General features: G+C 50.0%; 1 protein-coding gene across 1 annotated transcript; it reads right to left on the minus strand.

The window, feature by feature from the left end:
- Positions 1-1756: 1756 nt before the first annotated feature.
- Positions 1757-21083, minus strand: TGME49_273560 (kinesin heavy chain, putative; the record flags this gene model as incomplete). Its single annotated transcript, XM_002365916.1, has 22 exons — positions 1757-2399; positions 3039-3378; positions 4168-4386; positions 4896-5035; positions 5707-5905; positions 6372-6551; positions 6894-7040; positions 7713-7848; positions 8788-9243; positions 9668-10548; positions 11158-11335; positions 11989-12104; positions 12800-12905; positions 13434-13621; positions 14013-14130; positions 14875-15072; positions 15813-15866; positions 16717-16907; positions 17613-17812; positions 18405-18500; positions 19142-19355; positions 20949-21083. The coding sequence occupies 22 exons, from the start codon at positions 21081-21083 to the stop codon at positions 1966-1968; spliced, it is 4926 nt and encodes a 1641-aa protein (XP_002365957.1). The 3' UTR covers positions 1757-1965.
- Between the last annotated feature and the right edge of the window lie 2018 nt (positions 21084-23101).

Consider the following 23101-nt stretch of genomic DNA (forward strand, 5'->3'; position numbering starts at 1 on the left):
CGTTTCACTGAAGGAGATGGAAGACGTGGTTCAAAATAGTAACAGAAACACATGCTTCGAAATTCTGTAGAGACGCTGAAACAGATAGCACGCTGACTGAAGTGCGTTTCTTTCGCCTTCTCGTCCGTGAGTTTTCTGTTTGTGTTTCTCCTCTTTGTCCTGTCGAATCTCTTCAGTGTTCCTTTCGGAGCTGAGAGAGAAGGTCGATACAGGTGCAGCGCACGCGAGAGAACGCAACCGAAGAACGAACGCGTGTTCCGCTGCAGATCTCGTGCTTTGTGTTTTAGCGGTAACTCGGAAACATAGGCTCTCTTCCAAAGAGTTTCTTCCCTCGGTTTTGCGTTGTGACGAGATGAGACCATGTGTTGTTGTCTGCTGAACAGAAAATAATAGCCGATGAGGGGTACTATTAATGTAGGATACTAAACTCTAGCACTTCCACGTGTGTTAAGAGTCAACTGAGTAGAGGCGCTGCGAGTGAAGAGCGTAAACAGCTCCGAAAGAAGTACCTGGGGTCTGTTCCTACAAGCAAAGTCTAGACGTTCGTTCTTGAGAAAGTATTTTTACCCGAACCACCAGAGCGGCACAAAACAGGTGAAGGCACAAGTAGTTTCCAAGATTGCTTCAAGAGGCGACAAAAAGTGTTGTGATGGTGCTTCGCTGGAGACGCATGCGTCTTCACATGCGACGGGCGTCTGACGAGGCGAACGCACGCAATGTTTGAGGCGCGTAGGCCGTAAAATATTATTTGGTGCTGACATGCCGCGCTCAACGGATCCCTGGTGGAATGTTTGGACAGGGCGATTGCGAGACACTTCAGCTCTGCATTCAGCGATGTGAAACGTGATACCATGATCCCTTGTCTTGGGTGTTGTCGGTTTGTCGCTCGCAAGAGGGAAACACAGCCAAAACGATGTCCACACATTTGAACGACGCGCTAGACACACACTCTGTTTTCTTCCGCGTTCTGCGCATGCACAGAGGGAAGTTGCAGGAAAAACAGCTAAAACCACTGACGTGTGAAGTACACGTACACCACAGGATGCACTTCCTCGTGCAAGACTCGCCAGAGTCTGCAGGGAACAGAGTGCGGTAACAGCATGGTACGCACGACGAAAGAAGAGACACACAGGCGCCTCGACGGCAGAAACGATGAAGTTTCGATAGGGTGATTTCTCTCTCGAAGAAGCCTCGAAGCGAAGACCAAAGGGAACAGGACCGTCGCCGAAAGCCAAGGGCATTCGTTAGGACTCTCAGCAGCCCATTCACCCTAGCGAGCTTTGATTGCTCTTCCCTATCTGCAGACGGACAGAAACTTTTCAGAACACATGGCCGATGAGGGCAGAGGCCGCGAAAGCGTTCATAAATGATCGCCAGGGGGATAATGCAATTTAAGAGCCTGGGTTTTCTCTCGTGATCGTGTCGAGGGACCCTGACTTTGGTGTCGAGAAGCGCGCGTGGCGCGCTTCGGATCTTCAGACTTCACGGATGTGTCGCCGAAAAGAAAGCGGCAAAAAAGGAAACGATGACTTGAAAACTCAGCAGGCAAGAGGTCACGTGCTCCGAGTGTCTGCTTCGTCTCCGTGGGTTCGAAGATCCAACGCCTCTCCTCCGCTCTTCCGTCCCGCGAAAGTTCATACCCATTATCCTCCTCGTCTCTCCCCTTCCATTATCCACATTATCCTATGTTCCACTCCGTTCTTTCTGCCCCCCCGCCTCCTTTCGCTGCGCTGTATGAAGTTCCAAACCCCGCCGTTTTCTTTCGACACCTCCACTCACAACCAACCAAAAACTCGCTGATGTTTGTCCTTCCCGTCGCCCCTTTGAACCCCATGTCCCTCACCCGAATCTGTGGAGTTCCTCACTCTCGCTTCTGGGGTTGTGCGACTGGTATTCCACGCTCTGAGTACGCACGAAATGGAGGGTAAACCGCTGCATAAGCACGTCTATTACCGGTTTCCCTGCTTACGAAGCTGGCGCGCGCCTCCGTATCAAAGCGGCCATGTTTGCAAAGCCTTTGTCTCTGGGATCTCCCGTGAACGCGGGGGCTTTTACCACAGAGACCACAGCAGGAGCCGACGGAGCTGCCGCCGCTTGTTGATCTGGACTTGAGACAGGCTTTCCACTCACTGGAGAAGAAGGTGAAGGAGGAGAAGCATGGGTCGAACTGACTTTCTCTACAGTCTTCGGCGGCTCTGCTTTCGCCGCAGCTTCGCGATCCGCGGACGTCGCCACCGCAGGGCTTGCAGTTTTCTTCCCGGACAAAGTGCCGGGGACCGCACGGGTCCCTGTCGGGCGGCTCTTGGGAGGCTTCGCAGCTGCTGGAAGTGCGGCCTCTTGGTGATTCGACGCAGGCTTCGCGCTGGCCACCTGACGCGTGGGCGACGCGCTGGCGCCTCCTGAAGAAAAGGGAAGAAACAAGGGTAAATGTTGAGAGACTGGCACGCCCCACGACCGAAAACGACGGCTTTGTGTCGCTCATACAAAGGCCAACCGAAATATAGAACCGGAATCTTTTGTTGTCGATTAGGTAGTTCCTAAAATGTGTCAACTTCTTTTAAAACCTTGAGATACTCGACAGGCACTGTCGACAGCGTGAAACCTGTCTTGACTTTCTACGAACGAAGTCTAGCGCTCCACATGTTCAGCTGCCGAAATCCAAGAGAAAATCTTCGCGACAGGCGCGCTCGGAAAAGGGGAAGGCGACGAGCAGAACGAAGGACAGTAGAGACCGATGCGTAAAGACGAGGAACAGACGCGCGTGGACAGTGCAAGCGAATCGCACCAGTGAGAAAGTACGAAACGCGCGAGGGTAGCCAAAACAAAGACAGACCACACACGAAAAAGGGCCGCATGGGGAGTCGAAAGAGTTTCGAGTGCAGTGGCGAGTTGGGGGAGTCCATGCAGCGAGGGAAAACGGAGAAGAAAAGTTGAAACCAAAGGACGATATCAAGCGGTGGGAACTGGCCGAAGACGAAAGAAAGCGTGAGCCAAAATTGACTAGAGCGGACAGATCCCACCCCTCCCCCCTTTCTTACGTGTCTTCTTTGTTCCAGATGCAGCCTTTGGCTTGTTCTTGGTCTTCTCTCTGTCTGCTTTCTTTGCTGTCTTCTTCTTCTTTTCCTCCGGGCGACCGTGCGAGTCCGAATCGCTTGCGGAGCGAATGAGGTCTTCTTTGTCAGCCGTGACGGCATGTTTTCCGAGAGATTTGCCATCTTCCACAAGGCCAGAGCTTTGAGACTGGAAAGCAGCCTCTTCCTCACTCGGGGCACCCTCCCGCTGTGCCGCTTGCTTGCGAAGAGCGTCACGTTCTTCCTCGAGTTCCTTAATGCGTGCGTCCTTCTCCGTGAGTTCCTCTCGCAAATCCGCCACCTGCGTCTAAATAACAAAGAGAAGAACCACAAGGCAACGCAGAACCAACTGAACGGCGAGCTTTTGAGAAACGACAATCAGGGCAATCAGAGGTCTTTCTTGGCGTATCGTTATGCAGCCAGATGGTGCGGAGATTCAGGAAGTCCTGGGCGCGCCATGGAGAATCAGTTAACATGGAAAAAGCTTCATTAACAGAGAAAAATGTCGTTTGGTTTGCTTTCTCTGAAGCCAGACGCGTGCGCAGAAAGCAGACTGTATCGGAAACCACTGCTTTTGCTCAAGGAAACAAATGGCCTAAGCGGACCTCGAACTTATCATCCAATCATTGTCAGACACTGCATGCATCACTATTTAAATGAACACTCTTTCTGCGGAAATACAATCGACATGTGACACAGAGCAGACCAAGTTGCATCTCCAATCGAGTGTGTCTAAATACCCGAGATGCACAAGGAACCCGAGTTCCTCGAAATATGCTTGCACATTATGTCTTATCGTGTACGCATATGTATACATGATGTATACATGTAAATATGCATATATATATATATATATATATATAGGACACAGAGTATATATCAGTCCATTGAGGGGACATACTGATGGTCTCCTACATGCACCAGCCCACGTATCTCTGACTGACTAGTTGACGCAGCCTCTGACCTCCTCCCTACTTTTCCCCTGTCGCTCTAGTCGGCTTCCCGCGACAGAAGCAGCGAATTTCTCTAGTGCATGCAGGGGAAGAAAAAGAGAAATAAGAAGCAATTTCCAAATCCCTTGCGGAGCAAACTGTACCTTGAGACCGGAAACAGTGCGTGAGTGAACAGCATTTGCGAGGTTGATGTGAGTCTTCAGATCGTTCACACAGTCGTTCGCTGCAGCGAGCTCGGTGTAAAGTTTCTCATTGAGTTTCCGCATCTCTGCCTCGGCTGCTCGCGCTTCCTCGAGTTCAACGAAGAGTCGAGAACCGTAGCGTTGGAGAATGCAGACGTCGTAGCCCAAAGAACGAAGCGTCTGGCGACAGAAAGAAAACGCAAAGCACTCGCTCGAATTCAACACGCAGTTCTTCGACGGAACCCGTCAGGTCGCCGGGGCGGAAAAGGCAGAGTGCAAAGAGAAGGAAAAGCTGGACACCTAATCTATGAAAACATCAACGCACACAAATGATGCACGGCTCGCGCCCCGTACCCGACGTGACGGAGGTCACTCAGACAAGAGTGTAGAAAAGCGTATTTTCTGTCCACCCTACAATTTCTCTAGCCACTCCCAGCAAGGCCAGAGACTCAAGACTCCACAGAGGAAACAGCGGTGAGGCAAAGTCGCGCCGCCTCATCTCGTGAGAAATGTTGCCCGACTCTCAACTTTTAGGCTCCACTGCTGACATCAGGGGCGTTCCCATGCAGGCACAAAACGAGCCCCAGGTGAAGTCCGTGATGATCAAACAGATCATTTTCCTACAAAGACACTTCTCGGAACTGCGAAAACATTTCTGAGAAGAGCAAACGCCAGTAGATTCTGCCTACCGTGTCTGGAGTCGACGCGTTGATTTCTTCATAGTGAGACAGAGACTGAGGCGCCACAAGCAACGCAGCTTTCTCCACTTTCAGCTTGTCGATGTAACTCCGCAGAACATCATTTCGTTTCATCAGTTCCTTGTATTCATCTACGAGGTGGGAACATATCCGGACACACGCACAGGGGAAGGACATGAACATGTGTAGCCCTCTACGCGTGAGACTTCCGGGATCCTGTCACAGCTTTGCCCGCGAAGGCTCCGGATTTCTCATCAGGCATCACATGACCTGCAGCCGTCTGCCTTGTCACATTCTTCGCTATCTCTTGTCTGCAAATCCGCCCCTGGAGGGTCGAAGCACCCTGTACCACAGCTCTGGCATCTGCCAGATCGCATACGGAAGAGAGTTCCTTTCCCTCCTGAACACGATTCTCCAGAGACACGCGTACCAAGGAATCGTTTGTTCTTCCACGTTCACAGACGTTAAAGAGCTTCTTATAGCGCCCTACATAATCCGAATAGACATCGGAGATGTATACGCCGAGCAATTCAGCCATTTTTCATCACTTTCCGTCGGTCTCCCGCAACTCTCTCGCGTTGCTCGTCTTACCACGATTTCCTGCCGTTCCTTATGACTGTGCTCTGCGAGGTTCTGCAGGAGGTGAAATCGGCTTCTAATATATTCTATCTGTCGCTTTTTCAGCTCCGAAGCAGGCCAGAACTTTGCCTATTTCACTACATGGTCTACAGAGTTCGATCTAGAAGGGCTTGGTTCACCAGCACAAACGCCCGTTGTATTTGCAGAAGAAACTCATCCTTACATGTGAGAAGTCGGAAGTCGGCATTCCTCTCGGAGAGTTGGATCGACATTTCTTCGATTTTGCTCATCAACTTCCCGAACTTTGCGTTCGTGTCTTCCTCCACGATCTTCTTCTCCTGTCGACGTTGCAGCTCTGCCTTGAACTCCATCAAAGCCCCGAGGAGGCGCTCGCAGTGGTCGGAGAACTCCACCCTCTCAAGCTGCAGAAACAACAAAGATGAATCTTCCCAGGTTCGGTTTCAGCATTCTCGAGTGAAAAATCCGTCTGACGCGAGGCAAGCTCTGGTGTTTCTGTGTGACCAGCTTGACGTTCCATCCCGCTGGATGTGGCGTCACCCAATGTGGACGAATTCAATGAAACCGGGCATTCATGTCTCGAATCTGACAAAGTCATCCTAGACCAGAAAGAGCTGGCATGCGTCTGGAGACCGCCTGTTTTGTGTGGAGTTACTAAGAACACGGCATTCTTTGCTGTAAGCGCGATTTTCGAAGTTCCTGGTCCCTCGACGCAGTTTTAGGCCAGTGCATTCGATGAAAACGGACTCCCTTTTGAATTCGAATACGTCTAGTAAGAACCTGAATCGAGAACAACGAAATTGCAGGTGATTCCTTGGAGGAAAACCGTGAGCCACAAGGCATCCGTCAGACGAACTCCCGGGTTCTCACCGTTGCGCGTTTGAATCGCAGCTGCATTTCCCTGAGTTTGCCGAAGAAATGGTCCCTGAGTTCGCCGAGTGCGCGGCGCATCTCCTGCTGTTCGTACAGCATCGCGAGCATGTTTTGTTCCCAAGGCGTCAACAAAGACAGAACGCTATCCACGATCCGCTGTCGCTTCACCTCGGTACCCTAGAAAATCGAGCAAGGGAGAACCGGAAACGAAAGGCTCTCGGAAATTGTTCTCTCGCCGTTGGACGCGTTGACACGCATGCGACAGTGCTCGACTCACGGTTGTCTTTGCGTCCTCTCGACAGCAGTAAAGACACTAAAGAAGGAACGGAATCCAAGTGACCAGTGGTCGGTAGGCAGTCACCGCTCTCCCTAATACACCACAAGAAAGAAGCTCTCAACTGCAGAAAGTTCAGGAAACAGCCGCTTCTTCGTCGTGGGCAACCTGCACCAAGAAGGAGAAGAGCTCTGGCTCGTGGTGCCAAGCAACGACGAACCATCAAGGGATTTGTTTCTGTCTACCTGGAGGTACATTTCGTCCTCTTCCTTGATTTTGCCGTCCATTGTAGGTCCGGTGGTCTCCTTTGGCGGGTGAGTGCTTGGAGCGAGGCCTAAAATCTCCTCAATCTGTTCGAGTGGCTCGCGCTCCTCGGGATTCTCGGAGGCATTCTACGGAGGCCGCACACACCAGAGAACTAGTTTGCGAGTCTCTCTAACGAACGACATGACTCATGTTGCGAGACGGGTGCCACAGAGCACTCGTCCTAGGCGTTTGCAGGCTCGCAAAAGTTTGCCGGTAACGCGCTGTCCTTTTCAGAGGCATTTTGGAACAATGGAGATGAAAGATACGCGTCGCAGAGCTCCCAATTACATGTGCTGTACGCATCGTGCGCAGGTCGCGACACATAGAGTGAGCGGCCCCTGACCCATATAGCACACATATAAGTATAGCCATACGGCTACATATACATACATGAAAGCACGGATGCATGCATGTTGTGTACGTCTATACGTGTGAATAGTTGTCTGTAGACATGCACGTATATAGTACATATGTATCTGTGTATGTATCTATGTATGTACCGCCGTATGCATACATAATTACATGTATATCGGTGTAAATGTGTGTGCGTATCTGTTTAACGGTAACCAACAATCGATTCCAGCACACGATTCTACATGCAAAGGATGAATCGGCATGTGCATGTCGATCTGCCGCCACCATCGGATATGGACGGATGAATGGAGACTCGAAAAGGCACATTTCTACACTGACAAAGGTGCATTGGTCTACTGGGAGAACTGGACAGACATTTCCCAAATGAAAGACAAGAGACGTACAGTGCGAGCAGATGGAATTCCTTCTCCCCTCATGATGCTTAAAGACGTTTCCAAGAGTCTGCTGTTTTCCGTCGTTGCCCTCTCTTCGTCGTCGGTGAGGTCGCGAGACGCTTGCGCCTGCAAGACCATCAAGCGTCTGCGAAACACAGAAAGAAGAGCCGGAAAAAAGTGAGACAGAGGACGAAAGATGTGTGTGTGGAGTGAGGACGAAACGTAGTATTTAGTGGCTGTGCGGAATGAAAAAAGAGAACGTGGTAGAAGGAAAAAACACAGAAGAAGAAACGTGGACATTAGCGTCTACGCACAAGTTGTCTTCTATCCCGATGTCGAGGAAGGAGTTGTAGAGTCGCATCACTACGCATTTTGCCTCATACTCAGTATATGAAGAAAACAGCCTTTGTCCACAGGGAGAATGTCCGAAAAAGGCTAGACTGCCTTCTGTAATTTTCAAGAGAAATTTGTGTTCTTATGAATTCCCCCTTTCATCTACAAACTAGTCATGGCGACGGCCTACTTCAGAGGCAGCGCACCGGTACTTTTCGAAGACGCTTCTATTTCGATTCTTTCGTCTTCTTATAGTTCAGGAAGACACCAACAGCGAATAGGAGTTCCAGGGACTAGCTACACCCCGAAACGGCAGACTGTTATTCCACTTGTCATATCTGATTCAAAATTTCAGGATCCCTTTTAACACGAGGCAAACACCTCTGCGGCTCTGTGGAGCATAACCCCCAGGACTCCAATACCAGTGCAAACATATATATGGATATACATATATATATATATATATACGTAGAGGAAGACATATAGACACAGGCAGAGACAAATATAAATACACACTGGTGGAGCGGCAGAATCCAAGGTAGAGATAGAGAGAAATATACACAGATCGAAGTGGGCATAGACCTAGAGACCGAGAGGGGCTTTCTGATCGAGGAAGCGTAATTGGCGTAGAGAGACACACAGGCATATATGGCGCGGAAGATGAGAACTAGATACTTTGTGGAGAGACGCTGCATGTCGTTCATCACTTGGGTTACTAGTGACTGGGTGCCTGGTGCCTCTTGACACTTACGCAAGGACATCGTTGAGCATGGCGTACGCGAGAGGCTTGACCTGGTCGATGTCGGGGAACATGAGACCCTTGAAGGCGTCCGCAGGAGAAGTGAATTCGAAGCAATCAGGAGAAAGTTCACCTGCGAGTCCTTTTCCTGACGCGTCCCTGTCGGCTTCGGGAACTCCACCGCGTTCCTGGAATGACTTGAGGAAGTCGGCGAAGCGCATGGACCGTTTGACTAACTTCTTCTCCGCGTCCTTCAGCTGGTTCTCGTCCTCGATTGCGGGCAGCGACGTGGCAGAGCCTTGCGCCTCGAGACCCTCGGGTCGGGGCTCCACAGCTGGTACGCTCGCCGTGAAAAGCACAGACAATCCCAATTTGTTCATAATCACGGAGTTGTACCGCGTCTGCAACATGAGGTCGTGGACCCGCTGCTGCAGCTTCTTCACTGAGTCGTGCTCCGTCTGGAAACGGCTGGAAAAACGCAAGCAGAAAAACACGAGCGACCATGCGGAGGACGATGGGCTCTCCCAGAGAGAAACCGGGACTCCTGGTAGACAAGAGACTTTCCAGAGAACGAAAAACATGTTTTGACAGGACGAATTGACTGAATGACAGAACGGGTCCATTAGGCAGAGGGTGGAAAAAAGAGAGAGAGAACGCAGCTTCGGAGAGGGAAAAAAGGGACTTTTTGAAGACAAAGAAAGTTCTACAATGACCGGAACTGTCGCGGAGACAGGAGGACAAACAAGCAAGAACGAAACTCGGTGGAGAAAGCCTGAAAACGCCTGAGCACCTTTAGCAAGCACTTCCGATATCTCTGGAATCACTCGCGCGCCACCACTGATCTCCTCCCCCCTTCCCACGTAGCATTCATTCTGTTGACTTCTCCACTTACAAAGTGAGTCTAGAGACGGCTTCAAGTCCGAGGGCTTTGGCCTTCTTCAGCTTTTCGAGAAGCATGTTTTTCTCGTTTCTCAAACGAACGAGTTTCTCCTCCATCTTCACTTTGTCTTCCTTCAACTGTTCCCTGTCTTCTTCTTCCAGCTCTTCCTCGACGTCGGTCGCCTCGTCTTCCTTCTCCTCCGCCTTGTCGCCTTCCCTCTCCTCTCCTCCCCTGGCCTTCACCTTCTTCTTTGTGACCTTCTTTTTCGTTTTTTTCAGCGCAGATTTTGGCGGCGCCTTCTCGTCACCCTCGGGGCTTTCGCTGCGTTTCTTCAGAGCAGACTTCTTCTTCCCTCCTTCGCCGGCTGTCTTCCCCTTCTTCTCCTCCACAAAACTCACTCGGCTCGGACTGCCCAACGGGCTCGCCTCTTCAACCTCATCCACATCATCTGCAATCCTCACCGTCGCCTTCAGCACCTTTTTCTCACTCTTCCTCCCCCGGCCTTCCTTGACCCGTGCCTCCTTATCCACCGTCGCTGCCGCGGCTTTTCCGGCTGTTTGGCGAGGAGACGGCGACGAGTCTCTGGAGGACACTGAAGCCTCAGCTTCTTCCGGCTTTGTTTCCTCATCGCTGACGCCTCGTCGAGTTTCGCTTCCCGCAACGTTTTCGTCTCGCCCCCCTTTCGCCTCGTCCCAGTCGACCTCCTTGGCCAGCTCCCGAGACTCTGGCTCCGAGCCTCCACCTTCCTCCTCCTCGGAGGTCGAAGAAACCTCTTCGAAACGATCGTCGATGTCTTCCAGTTCCTGCACAGCTGCGTCGATCGCAGGCTCGAAGGTGTCCATGTGACCCAGAGACAAAGACCCGTACGAGTCCGGACGCGTCCCGTCTCGCGTCTGGAAACAGGTCCAGCGAGCGGAAAACAGACAGAATGTCGATGATTGACGCGAGTGGAGGCGCTCAAAGTCGACGAGGAGAAACGGCAAATGGACATGAAGGCGAGACGAAACCGACAGCAAGGAAAGCACATGCGAACCGAGAAAAAGAGAAAAGACGGGGCAGGCAAATCCGACAAACGAAGGCCATAAAGACCTCATAGCGAACAACGCAGGTGAGCAACGCCACAACGCCTCCTGGAATTGCACAGTGGAGTGGAAAGGGGAGTTCCGCCCTACAGGTGGACTCTTCGAGGTAGACAAGCGCAGTGAAGCGGTGACAGATGAACTCCGCACAGATTTTAAACGGATTTGACGAACGCTCGAAACGTGGAGACTCAACAACAGTCAGAACTCGTACACGACTTAACTGCACTTCGTTTCTTCAGACTGAACTACTTTTCTCAAACTAGACGACGTCCAGCACATTTTAGCCTTACGCGCTGGCCACTCTCAAGCAGATACCAACTCGTGGTTGCTTCTGTGAATCTGACGCTACAGTTTACATATTCTGAATGTGAACATCCCAGGAAAACCTAAATTTTCAACATGGAACACGCGTCGTCTCACCAGTCGATTCGCTTGTTTCCGAGCGACTAATCCAAACGCCTTTGTCAAACTGACACCTGAGACTTCTCCTGAGTAGATATCCCCGCTGTTCAGCTTGTCGATTGTACGCAGATTCTGTCTGGCGGCAGCCAGCGTGTCGAGACGCCGGAACCCCTCGAAGCCCGACAAGCCTTGGGAGCTGAGGAAGAGGACACAAAAGGGAAAACGAGGGAAGAGATTGAAAACAGACAAGACGCACACGAATAGCTTTTCGAAAGACAAGAACGAACAGAGAAGGGCAACAATGCAAATGGCTGAGAAAGTGAAAACCGCATGTGTGGTCAACGAAGTGGAACAGCCACAAGAGGAGCAAACACACGGAGAGGGCTGACTAGCTTTTTTCGAGTAACGAATTGTTCACGAGCTGGGTCTCGGGTCTTGACAGCTTGATTCTCAACAAGGAAGCGTCGAGCAACACGAATTGAAAAATCCAAACAAGCCACCTGTTTCGGGCCATCCAAAACAACGGCACAGCGGAACTGTCAGAAGTGATAACAAATCGCATAGATGAAATCGCATGCCTGCTCTGGAACAGCAGCCACCTAAGAACAACTCGTCCAGCAAGACTTCCGAATCCAACGCCGAATCCGCGTCTACAAACAACCTACAGAATCTGAAAATGCATCTGTGGTTTCCTGTAGTGAACGATCTCTAGGATTTCTTGGCGTGTCAGTCGAAATAAAGTAGACAGGAAATCCAGGCTTTTTGCTGGGAGGTTTTTGCGGGATGCTTTTCGAAACACGATACGAGTTGCGTGCAGAGAAAGAAAAACTCGAGCAAACGGAGACGTACCCGCGCATCGTTTTTCTCTTTGAGAGCGTTCCGGATACGCCAAACACTCCCGCAGTCGGCTTCGTGGCTTTCATGATGAACTGCTGGAACTTGTTGATCTTCTTCTCCAAATCGATCTATTAGACGCGAAACACGAGGCAAAGCAAATCCAACACATGCATCACGGTGCTCAAAGCGGCCCTTGCCTTCCAAAGAACAAACGAAAATCTACCTTCTGGTCGCGTCTTTGTTCACGAGTCCAACATGTAGGAATCCTTGAGGCACGCAACGAAAACGGGTGTGTTCGCATCAAAGAACAAGAAGCCTTTTGAAAATTTTTCGAAGTCAAGAAAACGCGCAAGGCAAACATAGGAGATGGATACAACATCTTCGACGTCTGACTGGTCTCCAGTGAAACGGCACGAATACAGTCAAACCATGCAGAAGCTTCTGCTAGCGTTATTGAAGAAGGGTGCTGGATTTTCAATAGAAAACGAAATAAGATAACGTTACGCGTTCCTACTCGTGTCCCCAAAAACCCATACACTCGCATTTACACTTCGGCCCTCATCGAACGTCCCTTTACTCACATATGCACATGGGCCTACGCTCACGATCACACCAGTATACATACATACATAGACATACATATGCATATATACACATATATACATATATATATGTATATATATATATACGTATATATATATATATATGCATATACATATACAGAGAGCGGTGATTGTGGATGTCGAGGAAGAATCACAGGGAGATTTGTAGGAACATAAAAGGAATGTAGAAATCTGGTAATTCTGGCGAGTGTCTCCCTTACCTTTAGTTGTTGAACTTCCTCGTTGTTCTCCGGACTCTGTGCGGCACGCTGGGGTAGGTGGTCGAATAAGCCTGCGCCTGCCATGGCTTTGAGCTGCGACTGCAATCTAAGCAAATTCATTCACGAACACGCAAACGAGTCCCGAGAAATCAGCGAGAGAGAGGAGCACTTGAGAGAAACGCCAGCATGCGATAAGGGAAAGAAGCATGCAGGAAAACCAAAGCGTTTGGTAGCCACATTGCTGAGACGAAGCGGTTTAGCTCGTCAAAAGAGCGAAATGTGCACACAGAAGGGAAAATTCCGATGACATCTGACACTCTCACATTCACGTGTACATCAATGCATATATGTAGACTTACGTGCATAAACATATAAATATATACATATATATATGTGTGTGTGTATTTCTGTGTACATACATACAGTTGCTTGGCTGTTCTTTGTGCGTACACGCAGAAAGTGTTTCTCGTTTGAATTCGACATCTGTATGTCTCGTGGTGTTCGGTTTGGGCTTCGACCTACGCCGATCGAGACTTCCACTCCCTGTCAACTTTGAAGGAAACTGACGCACGCACGATTCAAGTGCGTAGTCTAGAGGATTCGCGTGTCTTGGGCAGTTCTACGTCGCACTGACCTCAAAATAAGCTTTTTCTGTTGGGCGATGAGAGACTGCTCCGGAGAAAAAAAGTTCGCAGACACCTTCTTTTTGATGGACTTGCACTTGAGAGCGAAACGAAGAGTGGAGAAGGACGTATCGAGATACATGTTGGAGGGGTGGACAGCAACCAGCACCGACGCGCGACTGTTCCCCCCGAGAGCTTTCTGAAGAAAGCAGCCGTCCACGGCGTCACAAAAAAAAAGAGAGGGACAGAAAGTCAAGCAACAGCCAAGCAAGGGGAAGCGCGAATCTAGGAAAAGATGGTCCTGTGGTTCGACTGCACATCCTTTCGAGATGACAAAGCTGCAGTTTCCAGTCTGTGAGCGTCGCTCGACAACGGATAAGTGTGCTGGATCGTGGTGTCGGTACACCAGGGCGTGCAAGCTCTCCACCAGCAACTACGAGGTGGAATCCCAGTTGCATCTCGGTCTCTGTTCCCCGAATCCAAGTTGTCTCGTGCGTCCACCTGGACCTTCCACTGCGTGTACTCCTGGAACGTCGCTTGTTCATCAAGCTACAGCGACCCGGCGACCTCCTTTTTCCTGATACACTCACCTGAAGAAGCCTTGTGAGCTTCGAGTCTCTCCAGGGTATATACACTTCCTTCTCGCCTTTCTTCAGTTTCCCTTCAGCCTGCTGCTGCGCCTGCTTTGACAACTTGGAAATGACCTCGCTAAAAGGAAAGCACGCATACGGAAACTCGGGAACGTGGTAGCAATGGATGTTAGCTCTCTTCCAAATCAGTCCCCTCTGTCGAGGTCATCTTTTCTCTAGTTGAACCGTGGTGTACAGCGAGCACAAAGAAGTTGGTTGCCTTAAACCGAGAAAGGAAGCGATATGTGCCATAACAGGCACAGACGTGGACCCCTGTCCATTTCGCATGACACTGAAATCTTATACCTTTCGCTGTCTTCGACAGTCTTCCCGTGAAGGCTGTGCGGCCCTCATACGGAAGCTGGCTTCCTCTCTAACTGGAGTGCTGTTCAGTTTCCTAGGTGCTGAAAGCTTCTGGCTGAAATGGCAAGATTGTTATGGACTGCCACAAGAAATAAACCATGTGAACATCGACATTTGAACCGCACGCAATGTCCACACAGCAAAGAACGAGCACCTGGCAGTCACGTCTGCACCACCAGAATGAGGGCACACGAGAAACAGAGCGCCTCCATGCTCCCCAAAAGGACTGTAAGGTCCATGCAAAAGAGTCCGGTAGAAAACTAGAGCCACCTCTGCCCCAGCCCCGGACGCGAACGCAAACATCCTCTGCAAGCTCTTCCCACACCGACTCGAACTATGCGCGGCGTGTCGTTAGTTTCAACACAGTGAGGGTGTTGAGTATACCGTTGAGAGAACATCTGACAGAGCGACTCGAGTCACGAAAACCCAGAAGAGAACTGCTGTCATGACGACGACTTACGACAAAAGGAAAAGGGACTTGTTGATGGCTTTTCCTTCTTCCATGACAAGCTTTGCGTTCTCGACCCCTTCCGAAGCACGACCTGCTTTCTCGTTTCCTGCCAAATCGACAATCTTCAGTTCTCCTCTTCGGCTTATATTCGAGCCGTCCTCAAACGTCCGCGTGGACTCGAGGGTGATGGAGAAAACGACGTGGGACCTGTCAAGGAACACAAACAGAAACGAAGACGCTTGCCAGAGACAGATCATTGCTACGACCCCGCGCCGGTAGAATGCGTTGGAGTTCGGTCGGGAGGTCACACAGTCTCTGAGTCACGCTGAGCGTGGCGCCTGCAAAACTAATTTAGCTTCTGCTTCAGCAAAACGGCTGGATGGGGAAAGGCGATTGGCAAATATCTTAACCTGGACAGGGAGAAAAACAGGATTCTGGGTTTATGCGTATGGCCCTCAAAAGTTTTCAGCTGTGTTTTTCTGTTTGTGTTCAGGCATCCCTTATCCTGAAGTGACAAGGGTGGTTTCCTGAGTTCCTTGAAGCACTTAACTTCATCAGCGGTTAAGGAATCTTTGGATCTTCTTTTCTGCGAAGGTTACTGCTATAGGATACTTTTTCATCACTGATCTCCGTGTGAGTCACACAAGCACTGGGATGTCGTAACATAAGACGCACAGGATGTTCTATGACAGAGATGAAATGCCTCATTTCCTCCCTTCTCTCTCTCGTTGTAATGCTTCGCTCGTTGATGTTCAGCAGGCACACGCTGTGCGCAGGCCTCACGTGGGTTCCTTCCCGAGCAACGGCTTTTTCTACGTGTCGTACTCGTTGGCCACCGCAGACATAACAAAGTCCAGCAACAATCCTTCCCGCAAATGAGACAAACGCAGCTCCTAGCTGTTCCAGTTTTCGGATGAAGCAAAAAGAAAGAGTTCAAAAACACTTACCGCGAAGACGTTTCGTTGAAATTTGTCCTTGCAAAGTGTCTTCTCTGCTCAGCTCTACAGACACACAAAATACCGAAAATCAAGGGTACGATGAAGCAAAGGAAATCACAAGGAAAGGCTCTAGAAACGAAAGGCAGTCTACTCACGGCGTTTCTCTCAGGATGCTTTTGGAGCTTGCAGCGATATATTTCAAAAAAGATGAATTATAAAATATACTGTCCTGTTCGGTCTCGAACTACCGAGGTCGCGTTTGACGATTTTCTGAAGACCTGGGGCATCTGAACCGTAGCGGTCTGACTCTTGAGACTTAGCGACGATAAACATCCCAGGTATTCGCATGTTCTGCGTATGGGTTTGATGCTTATAGCAACCCTCCAGGTACAGATGTGGCGCGTGAAACTGTCGTTTATCCCCGTGTGTTCCTGGCGGATGCTCAACGTTTATCGTACTTAATTCGACTGACAAGTGGCTATGCAATCTGTTCTCGGCGTACATACACAGGGGAATATCAACTTGTTTCCACTTCCATTCCTCACCTCTTTTTGGACGTTTCCTGATTCGGTGATCATACGCTACAGCATCTATACAATCCGCTTAATTCTATGACTTGTGCAACGCTTTTCTCCAATTGTAAGTTTGATCGATTCGTCTCTTCGATGAATTAAAGCATACTGCCTAATCAGTTGAGTTGCCTGAGAAAAGCTTGAGCATATGAGTTTTCTGATACTGCATATACTGCAGCAGAAACCATACTCTATTCCAGGAAAGTACACTGCTTCCCTCTTTCAAAGTGTGAATCGTTACCTATTTCCCTTCTCAGACAAATACTCCACGACATGTAGACGACTGCTCCATTCATCTTTGTCTCTCTCTTACTGCACCCGCCCGTCGATCTGCGACTTACGCGGCAATCAAGCTCATAGCTTCTTCCATCGTCGCCACAGTCTCCTCGTGAAGCCCCACGACGACGAATCCCCTTTTTGGGTCTTCCTTCACTTCCAAATTTTCCACTGCTCCTCCCTTCGCGGACTCCTGTAGCAGATCGTTCACGCGTTCCAAGTAGATTTCGACGTACGACACGCGCATGAGGTACTCCTGAAGAAACAAGACAGTTGAGGAACACTCATGTGGAGAAGGACCGGTTATGTGCGGGACCTACGTGAACTTCTTTGTTCCAGTCCACCGTGGGATGTCGGAAGTCGTCTTCCCTAGAATTAGAAAAAAGGAGAAGTCCTCTAACGCGCTCGTGCGTCACCGTAACGCTCCCACCACGCCTGCAATCGACCACACTCGAATCTGTGTACCTGCGGACGAAACTCCCATGCGTGCAAGGGATGCCGCTGAAAATGGACCTTGCAACTCTAGACCGGGAAATTCAAGTATAACGAGTACCAGGCTCACTGCAACTAGGCATCCACATTCACAAGAAAAACTCCCCGGGACGGAATGCGAAACATATGGAGTCAGAGAGAACAGAGCGCTTTGCCGAATGGGGGTGTACGATGCCAACGGGACGTTTCAAACTAATGAAAAGGTGATATTTCAAGGCCACGCAGAACAGCTGTTCCTTCTATGTATCACCAAGCAGCGGTTCTTCTTTAACCTTTCTCGGGTCACCTAAAACGGGAAACGTCGCCAGCATTCGCCTCGAAAATCCCCCAAATCCGATTCGCCTAACCGCACGGGTGTGGCACATTTCATGATAGTCTCTGAAGCCTTATTCACGGAAGCAACTGAAGTTTTACTGTCGATACATTTCAGACAATCTCGAAATATCCAGCCCTCTGCGTCCAGCCTCACTGTGTTTTCAGTTTCTGCATCATCGTGGTGATCATCTTTCCCGTTCCTGTCTCCCTCGTCGCCCTGTTGTCTCTTCAGCTCCTCTTCTTCTTCCTTCAGCAAAGACGGGTCCGTAACGCAGTCGAAAAACTCAGCAAGAGATCGAGGAAGAATGCCAGGGTCGTCTGCAACTCCCATGATCGAGTGAGTCTTTCCAGAACCTGAGGAGGAAAGAGGGACGGCAGCGACGCACTGGAGCCTTCATCTAGACGGAAGAAACACATGCACTGGACTGAATCGGCCGATTATGCCTGAAACACACCCTCCTGCTACACTTTATATAATGGGAGTTCTGCATCTTGCCTTCACGAATGAGAATTACACTTCACGACGTTATGTATGCAATTCCACGCTGACCGGAGTCGAAGCAAGACTCCGTGGTACAGGAAGTAAATCGGATTCCTGAGGTTCTATGAACTCGCCTGTTCTCCCAGATCACAACTGAAACTCGTCTCTCTCTTCCACATACAAAAAGGGAATGCTCCGTTTGCATGAACTCCCATTTTCACTCCACACCAAAAGCCGAAATCCCTAGGTTTCGAGTGCAGGGTTTCTGGGGAGAAGGGGTGGGGGCTTTTGCAGAGATTCGAAATGCAGAGAGGTCCACGGGAGTTGAGCAGCATTTCTAGATGAATAAAATCAGAAGGCATCTGGATCTTAGATCGGTCATCACGGTATGTCGAATCGTATACCAGCTGCGAGAAAAAGGCAGGGTTTAGGGACAGAACAATGCTCTCTCTGCGGCATGCGCACCTGTTTGTCCGTAAGCAAAGACGCAACCGTTGATCCCTTTGAAGCAATCCAGAACGATGTCCTTTGCCACGTAGTCAAACACCTCAGAGTTGTGGGCTGAAAAAGCAATGCGCATGTAGCACACCGGAGTCCTACGATACGAAAGGGACAGAGGAATTCTCCACATCGCCATCGTTGCTAAGACAGGTCTCCTCGTGTCCAAACAGACACCAGGAGTGAAGGCATGCGAATGTGAAGACGAAAGATCGTTGAATTTGCTCCACACATCACACACCTCTGTGCTCCACCTTCAGATGAAAAACGGAAAGTCTGGAAGACAACGAAAGACTCTCCCGTTGTCACGACTCACCACAGCGCGAGCTCAAAGTGAGCAGAACAGTTCAAAAACTACTGTCCACAAAGAAGCACAAACAGACCTCTGTAGATACACGCCTTGCCGCACAGCAAGAACAAGCACAGATTTATACGAAACAGAAACATAACTCTATGAACATGAGAGATGCATGACGCATGTGTGCATCAGTAGACCGAAACAGTCGGGATCCTCGAAATTTTGTGCGTCGACGTGGTCAGCGTGAGAGTCAAGGAAGTCCTTCTGGAGTACCGAAGACGCCCATGTTGTCTACGCGCGGGTCTTCGCGTATACATACGAGTCTGGACGTGTGTCCCTGCTTCTGTTCAGTGCAAAGAAAGCGTGGTTCTTCCCAGCACAACGAAAGGAAGACTGTTCAACTCACTGTTGTCGTCGAAGCAGCGGTCAAAAACATAGTGTCTCTGAATGATGTCTTTCTGTCCTTGGGACTTTTCTGCAGCTTTCTTCATCGTGCCCAGCACGGCTTTTCCTGCTGCTGTCTGTCGGCTTTCTTCCATCTCTAACTGAGACGGGGGCTCGACAATCAGTTCCAAGGAGCTTCTCTCCACTCTCCACGCTTTTACATGGCGAGCCTCAACCTGAGGAGATTTTTGGAAAGGAGGCAATCGAGAGGGAAACGTGGAACGCCACTGGATGGATATTCGACACCAGTCTCCTGTGGAGGTGAGGGGAAACACCGTGTTCCTTCACGAGAAGTTCGACACGAAAGGGGGTATGGATATGCAACACACCTGGATCGAGGGGCTCGCAGAAATGTCCGCAGAAGCGTAGAGAGGCAGACACAGGACTGAAAAAATACCACGAAACTGTTCGACGTTGATTTCTGTGGTGGCATCCGGATACCAATACGTTGTACCATATTCTTCTTTTCAGGGTGTCACAGGCAGAAAGAGGTACTGATGGTGTTGGCGCAACAGGGGCGACGTACGCGAAGGGCGGGGCATGTACACATGTAAAAAGTAATCCCAAGCGTCAGTTAGAGGAAAGACACGCAATAAACGGCCCATCGGGGTGCTCAGCGCAAGTACACGATCAAAGCAAAAGCGAGTGGTGCGAAAAGCTAATGTCGGAGAGCGACACCGGCAGGGAAGAAGCACAGAAGACAAAAGTAAACTGCACGCGGGCAAAACGACTGAGAAGCAACTACTAAAGCAGATGTGCCAGTTTCTGAAGAGTCCAGAGAAAAATGTGTGTACGACAGAGAGGAATACACCAAAGAAGTATAAATACGAAACAGTAAAGTGTCTGGGTTCGGATAACCACAGAAATGGTAGAAGGGGCACGAGGACTGTCGCCGTGTTGATAATCGGAAGCAGAGTTGGTGGGGTGCGTAAATCGAGAAAGGCTCGTTTTCTTGCAATTAAGATTGGAACGAAAAGCAGGAGTGGCAACGCGCGCGCGAGAAAAGAAGATTCATCCAAGGACTGGACAAGTGTAGAAGGGGGAAACACAGCAGGACGGCGAAGACACGCATTATATCCATGGAAAAAGCAGGTGACGACTGGTAGGGAGTAGGAGCGACGGGAACTAAGGTCGGCCGGGAAACAGTGCATACAAGGATCCTGAAGACGAAACTTGAATTCGGACGTTCCATTGGCATTCAGCTGCGAATGTACAACAGTCCAGGAGATACTCAGCTATAGCAGGCGTGGTCACTCGGCCTTAGAGGTCGCACGGCTTCGAGTAATTTGAGATTTACGAAGAATCAGGGCAGGGACGCCTAGAGCCACGACCGTTTCGAAGGATGGAATTATGCGACAGCGAAGAAAAATGACGAGACGAAGGCAGCGGACAGGGTGAACTCGAGAAAAGAGAAGAAATAAACGTGGGGAAAGGGTCGCTTCGTGTCTCCGATTGCTCAGGGGTTGCATCTCGTCAGATGAATCAGGAATACAGTCGGAATGAGGAAACTACGAGTTCCGTGTCGCCATCTTCGCGTTTTCTTTTTTGAGTCAAAAGCAGAGAACGGGTAGCCACCCAGAAACAGTTAACATGTGTCAGCGCTCGTGTTTGCGTATGTGAGTCGTGGACCAGAAAGGAGGAACAGAGGAAGCTCGGAGAAAAGCAAATGCTGCATATCCATTTATTATCTGGAAGAACGCGTTCTACGTCGGGAAGGTATAGATAGAACGCGACTTTTCTATAGTTATCTGTTACTGCGCAGAGTTTACCTCCTTAGGAAAGAGAGGACGCATACGAGTGCAGACCCGAATGCTCTCTTCCTTGTTGTCGTCCAATCCTGCAAGGTCGTCCATGCCCGTTGCATCCAGAAGGGCTCCTGGATCTCGATTCCCCTTTCCGTCCATGATGATTGAGGGGTGGGTGAAGCAGGAAGAGACTGAAGCGACTCAATCGCCCTGCTGATCGTCCCCTTTATCTCTGGCGTCCCTGCTCCTTTGCTTCCCTTGTCTTGAGCTTCCCTTTTTCAGCTGCTCGCCAGGAGTCTCGGGGCAGAAATGGCCCGGTTCCCGCGGAGTAGCGTAGGAATATACCGGCGGCAGTACAAAATGCCGAAAACACCCTGTGCTTTTGAGGGAAATTTTCTGAAACGTTTGCAAGTTTTGGTGGCGCCAAGAGAGAAAAAGTCAGTCTGAAAATCCCTCTGGCTCACAGCGAACTGAGAAGCACAGGAATCTCCGCGAATGTGTAAAGGTCCTTCGTGTCACCTGTACAGGGGCCCAGAGCGAAGAAATGCTCGGAGAAGAGCCCCACAAAGAAGGAAAAACTAATGCTAGAAAAATGAATAGGCGGGACCGGTCCTCGTTGTAGTCACGTTAGTCGAGGCAGAGCAACACCGTCCCGGCAAAAGCAAAAAAAAGAATCACCTCTTGCGATTCGGGGCTTCCTTCCAGCCCTTTGAGTCAGGAAAACGTGCGAAGTCAGAGATGTGAAAAAGACTGAGAAAACAGGGACGGATAAAAAACGGATCCTCGAACTAACTGTGTGTCAAAAAGTTCATTTATCCTCCATTTTTGAGTGCACAATGGCGAGATTCCACGACAGAACGGTTGGCAGCAATGCCGCGTATCCATTGGGTTCACTCAAGACACGTGCGACACCCAGCCAAGGCCATGCGCGAATAAAACTATGTGCATCCTGAGGTGGAAATAACGCTTTTCTTAGGCGACGAAGATGAAACAGCTTCAATCCGTTGGTAGTGCCTTCGCCTCCTGTGGTAAACGCGCTCCGCCTCGGTTGGACATGTCGATTGCTAGGACAAGCGAACTCAGTCCAAGGGCTTCAAGCGCGAGAGCAGTTCGCCCGCTTGCGCAGCAGATAGATAATTGCGTTTCTGTCCTGTTGTTCTGTGCACTATCGGAAGCTGTTAAGCATGAAAATAGAGGGAAAAGCAGGCTTTAAAGTCGCCGCGTACACAAAAGACAAGTGTCTGTGATGTTTGGTCTCTTGCAATTCGCTATTTATTCGGTTTCTGTCGATTGGATGGACGGCATCCGCACGCAGCAGCAGCTAACCGATGGTTTGCACGCCAATGAAAAACACAGTTTGCCGTAACGGCTGAGCGGCTGCTCTTCCCCCTACCAAAATGCGACAAACACATTTGAGTTCAGAGAGAAAAGACGCACTTTTTTGCAGCTTTTTTCAAGAAACTAGCGGGAGTCCGAGTAAAACCGCTGTCAAGCTCCGAGTGGCAGATTTGCTAGTGCTCGTGCGCTTCCATCAGTCGGTTGTCCTTGGTTATTCCACTCTTTCGCAAAGAACAAGCCGAAATGTATCTGTGCTTTTGACTCCAGTGATTGTGTTTTGGCTGACAAGACCATGGATTTGCCTTTCAGAGATCGAAGGAAAGGAGAGATCCTTGGTTCTCCTGGAGCATGCAGCAATGAACCGCATTACTGTGTCAGCCAACGCCACAGACGATACGCACCGACTAGGAAAAGTCATAATATGCAACGACAAGAGCTTCTATAGTGTATGTCAAATCAAATTCTTAGGTCTTGCAAAGAAGGTTAGCCTGTGGTCGAGTGCCGGCGTCGTTTCCTCGCCGAACTTCTGGCATCGGTGTGGTCGTTTCCAAGGGAACCTTAGCAACCTTCCACGGCTCGACAGTTCAGCGACATTGGATGCAGAGGATAGAATGTATGGAACCGCAGGTTACCATTGATCACATGAACACAGTAGTTAAGAAAACCTACGACGAGTTTGGTATGGACACCATAGTAATTACACGCACCCCCGGTGAGGCACTGCGATTTTTTTTAGCATGGGGAATGATGCGGTTCTCCGAGGACCCAGAAGCTTGTGAGCTCGCAGATGAGCGCCAAATGCGAAAGGAATGAGAGGAAAGTGAAAAAAAGAGTTGGCG

The sequence above is a fragment of the Toxoplasma gondii genome, chromosome VIII (assembly GCF_000006565.2).
Source record: "Toxoplasma gondii ME49 chromosome VIII, whole genome shotgun sequence".
In the NCBI taxonomy this organism is placed as follows: domain Eukaryota; phylum Apicomplexa; class Conoidasida; order Eucoccidiorida; family Sarcocystidae; genus Toxoplasma; species Toxoplasma gondii.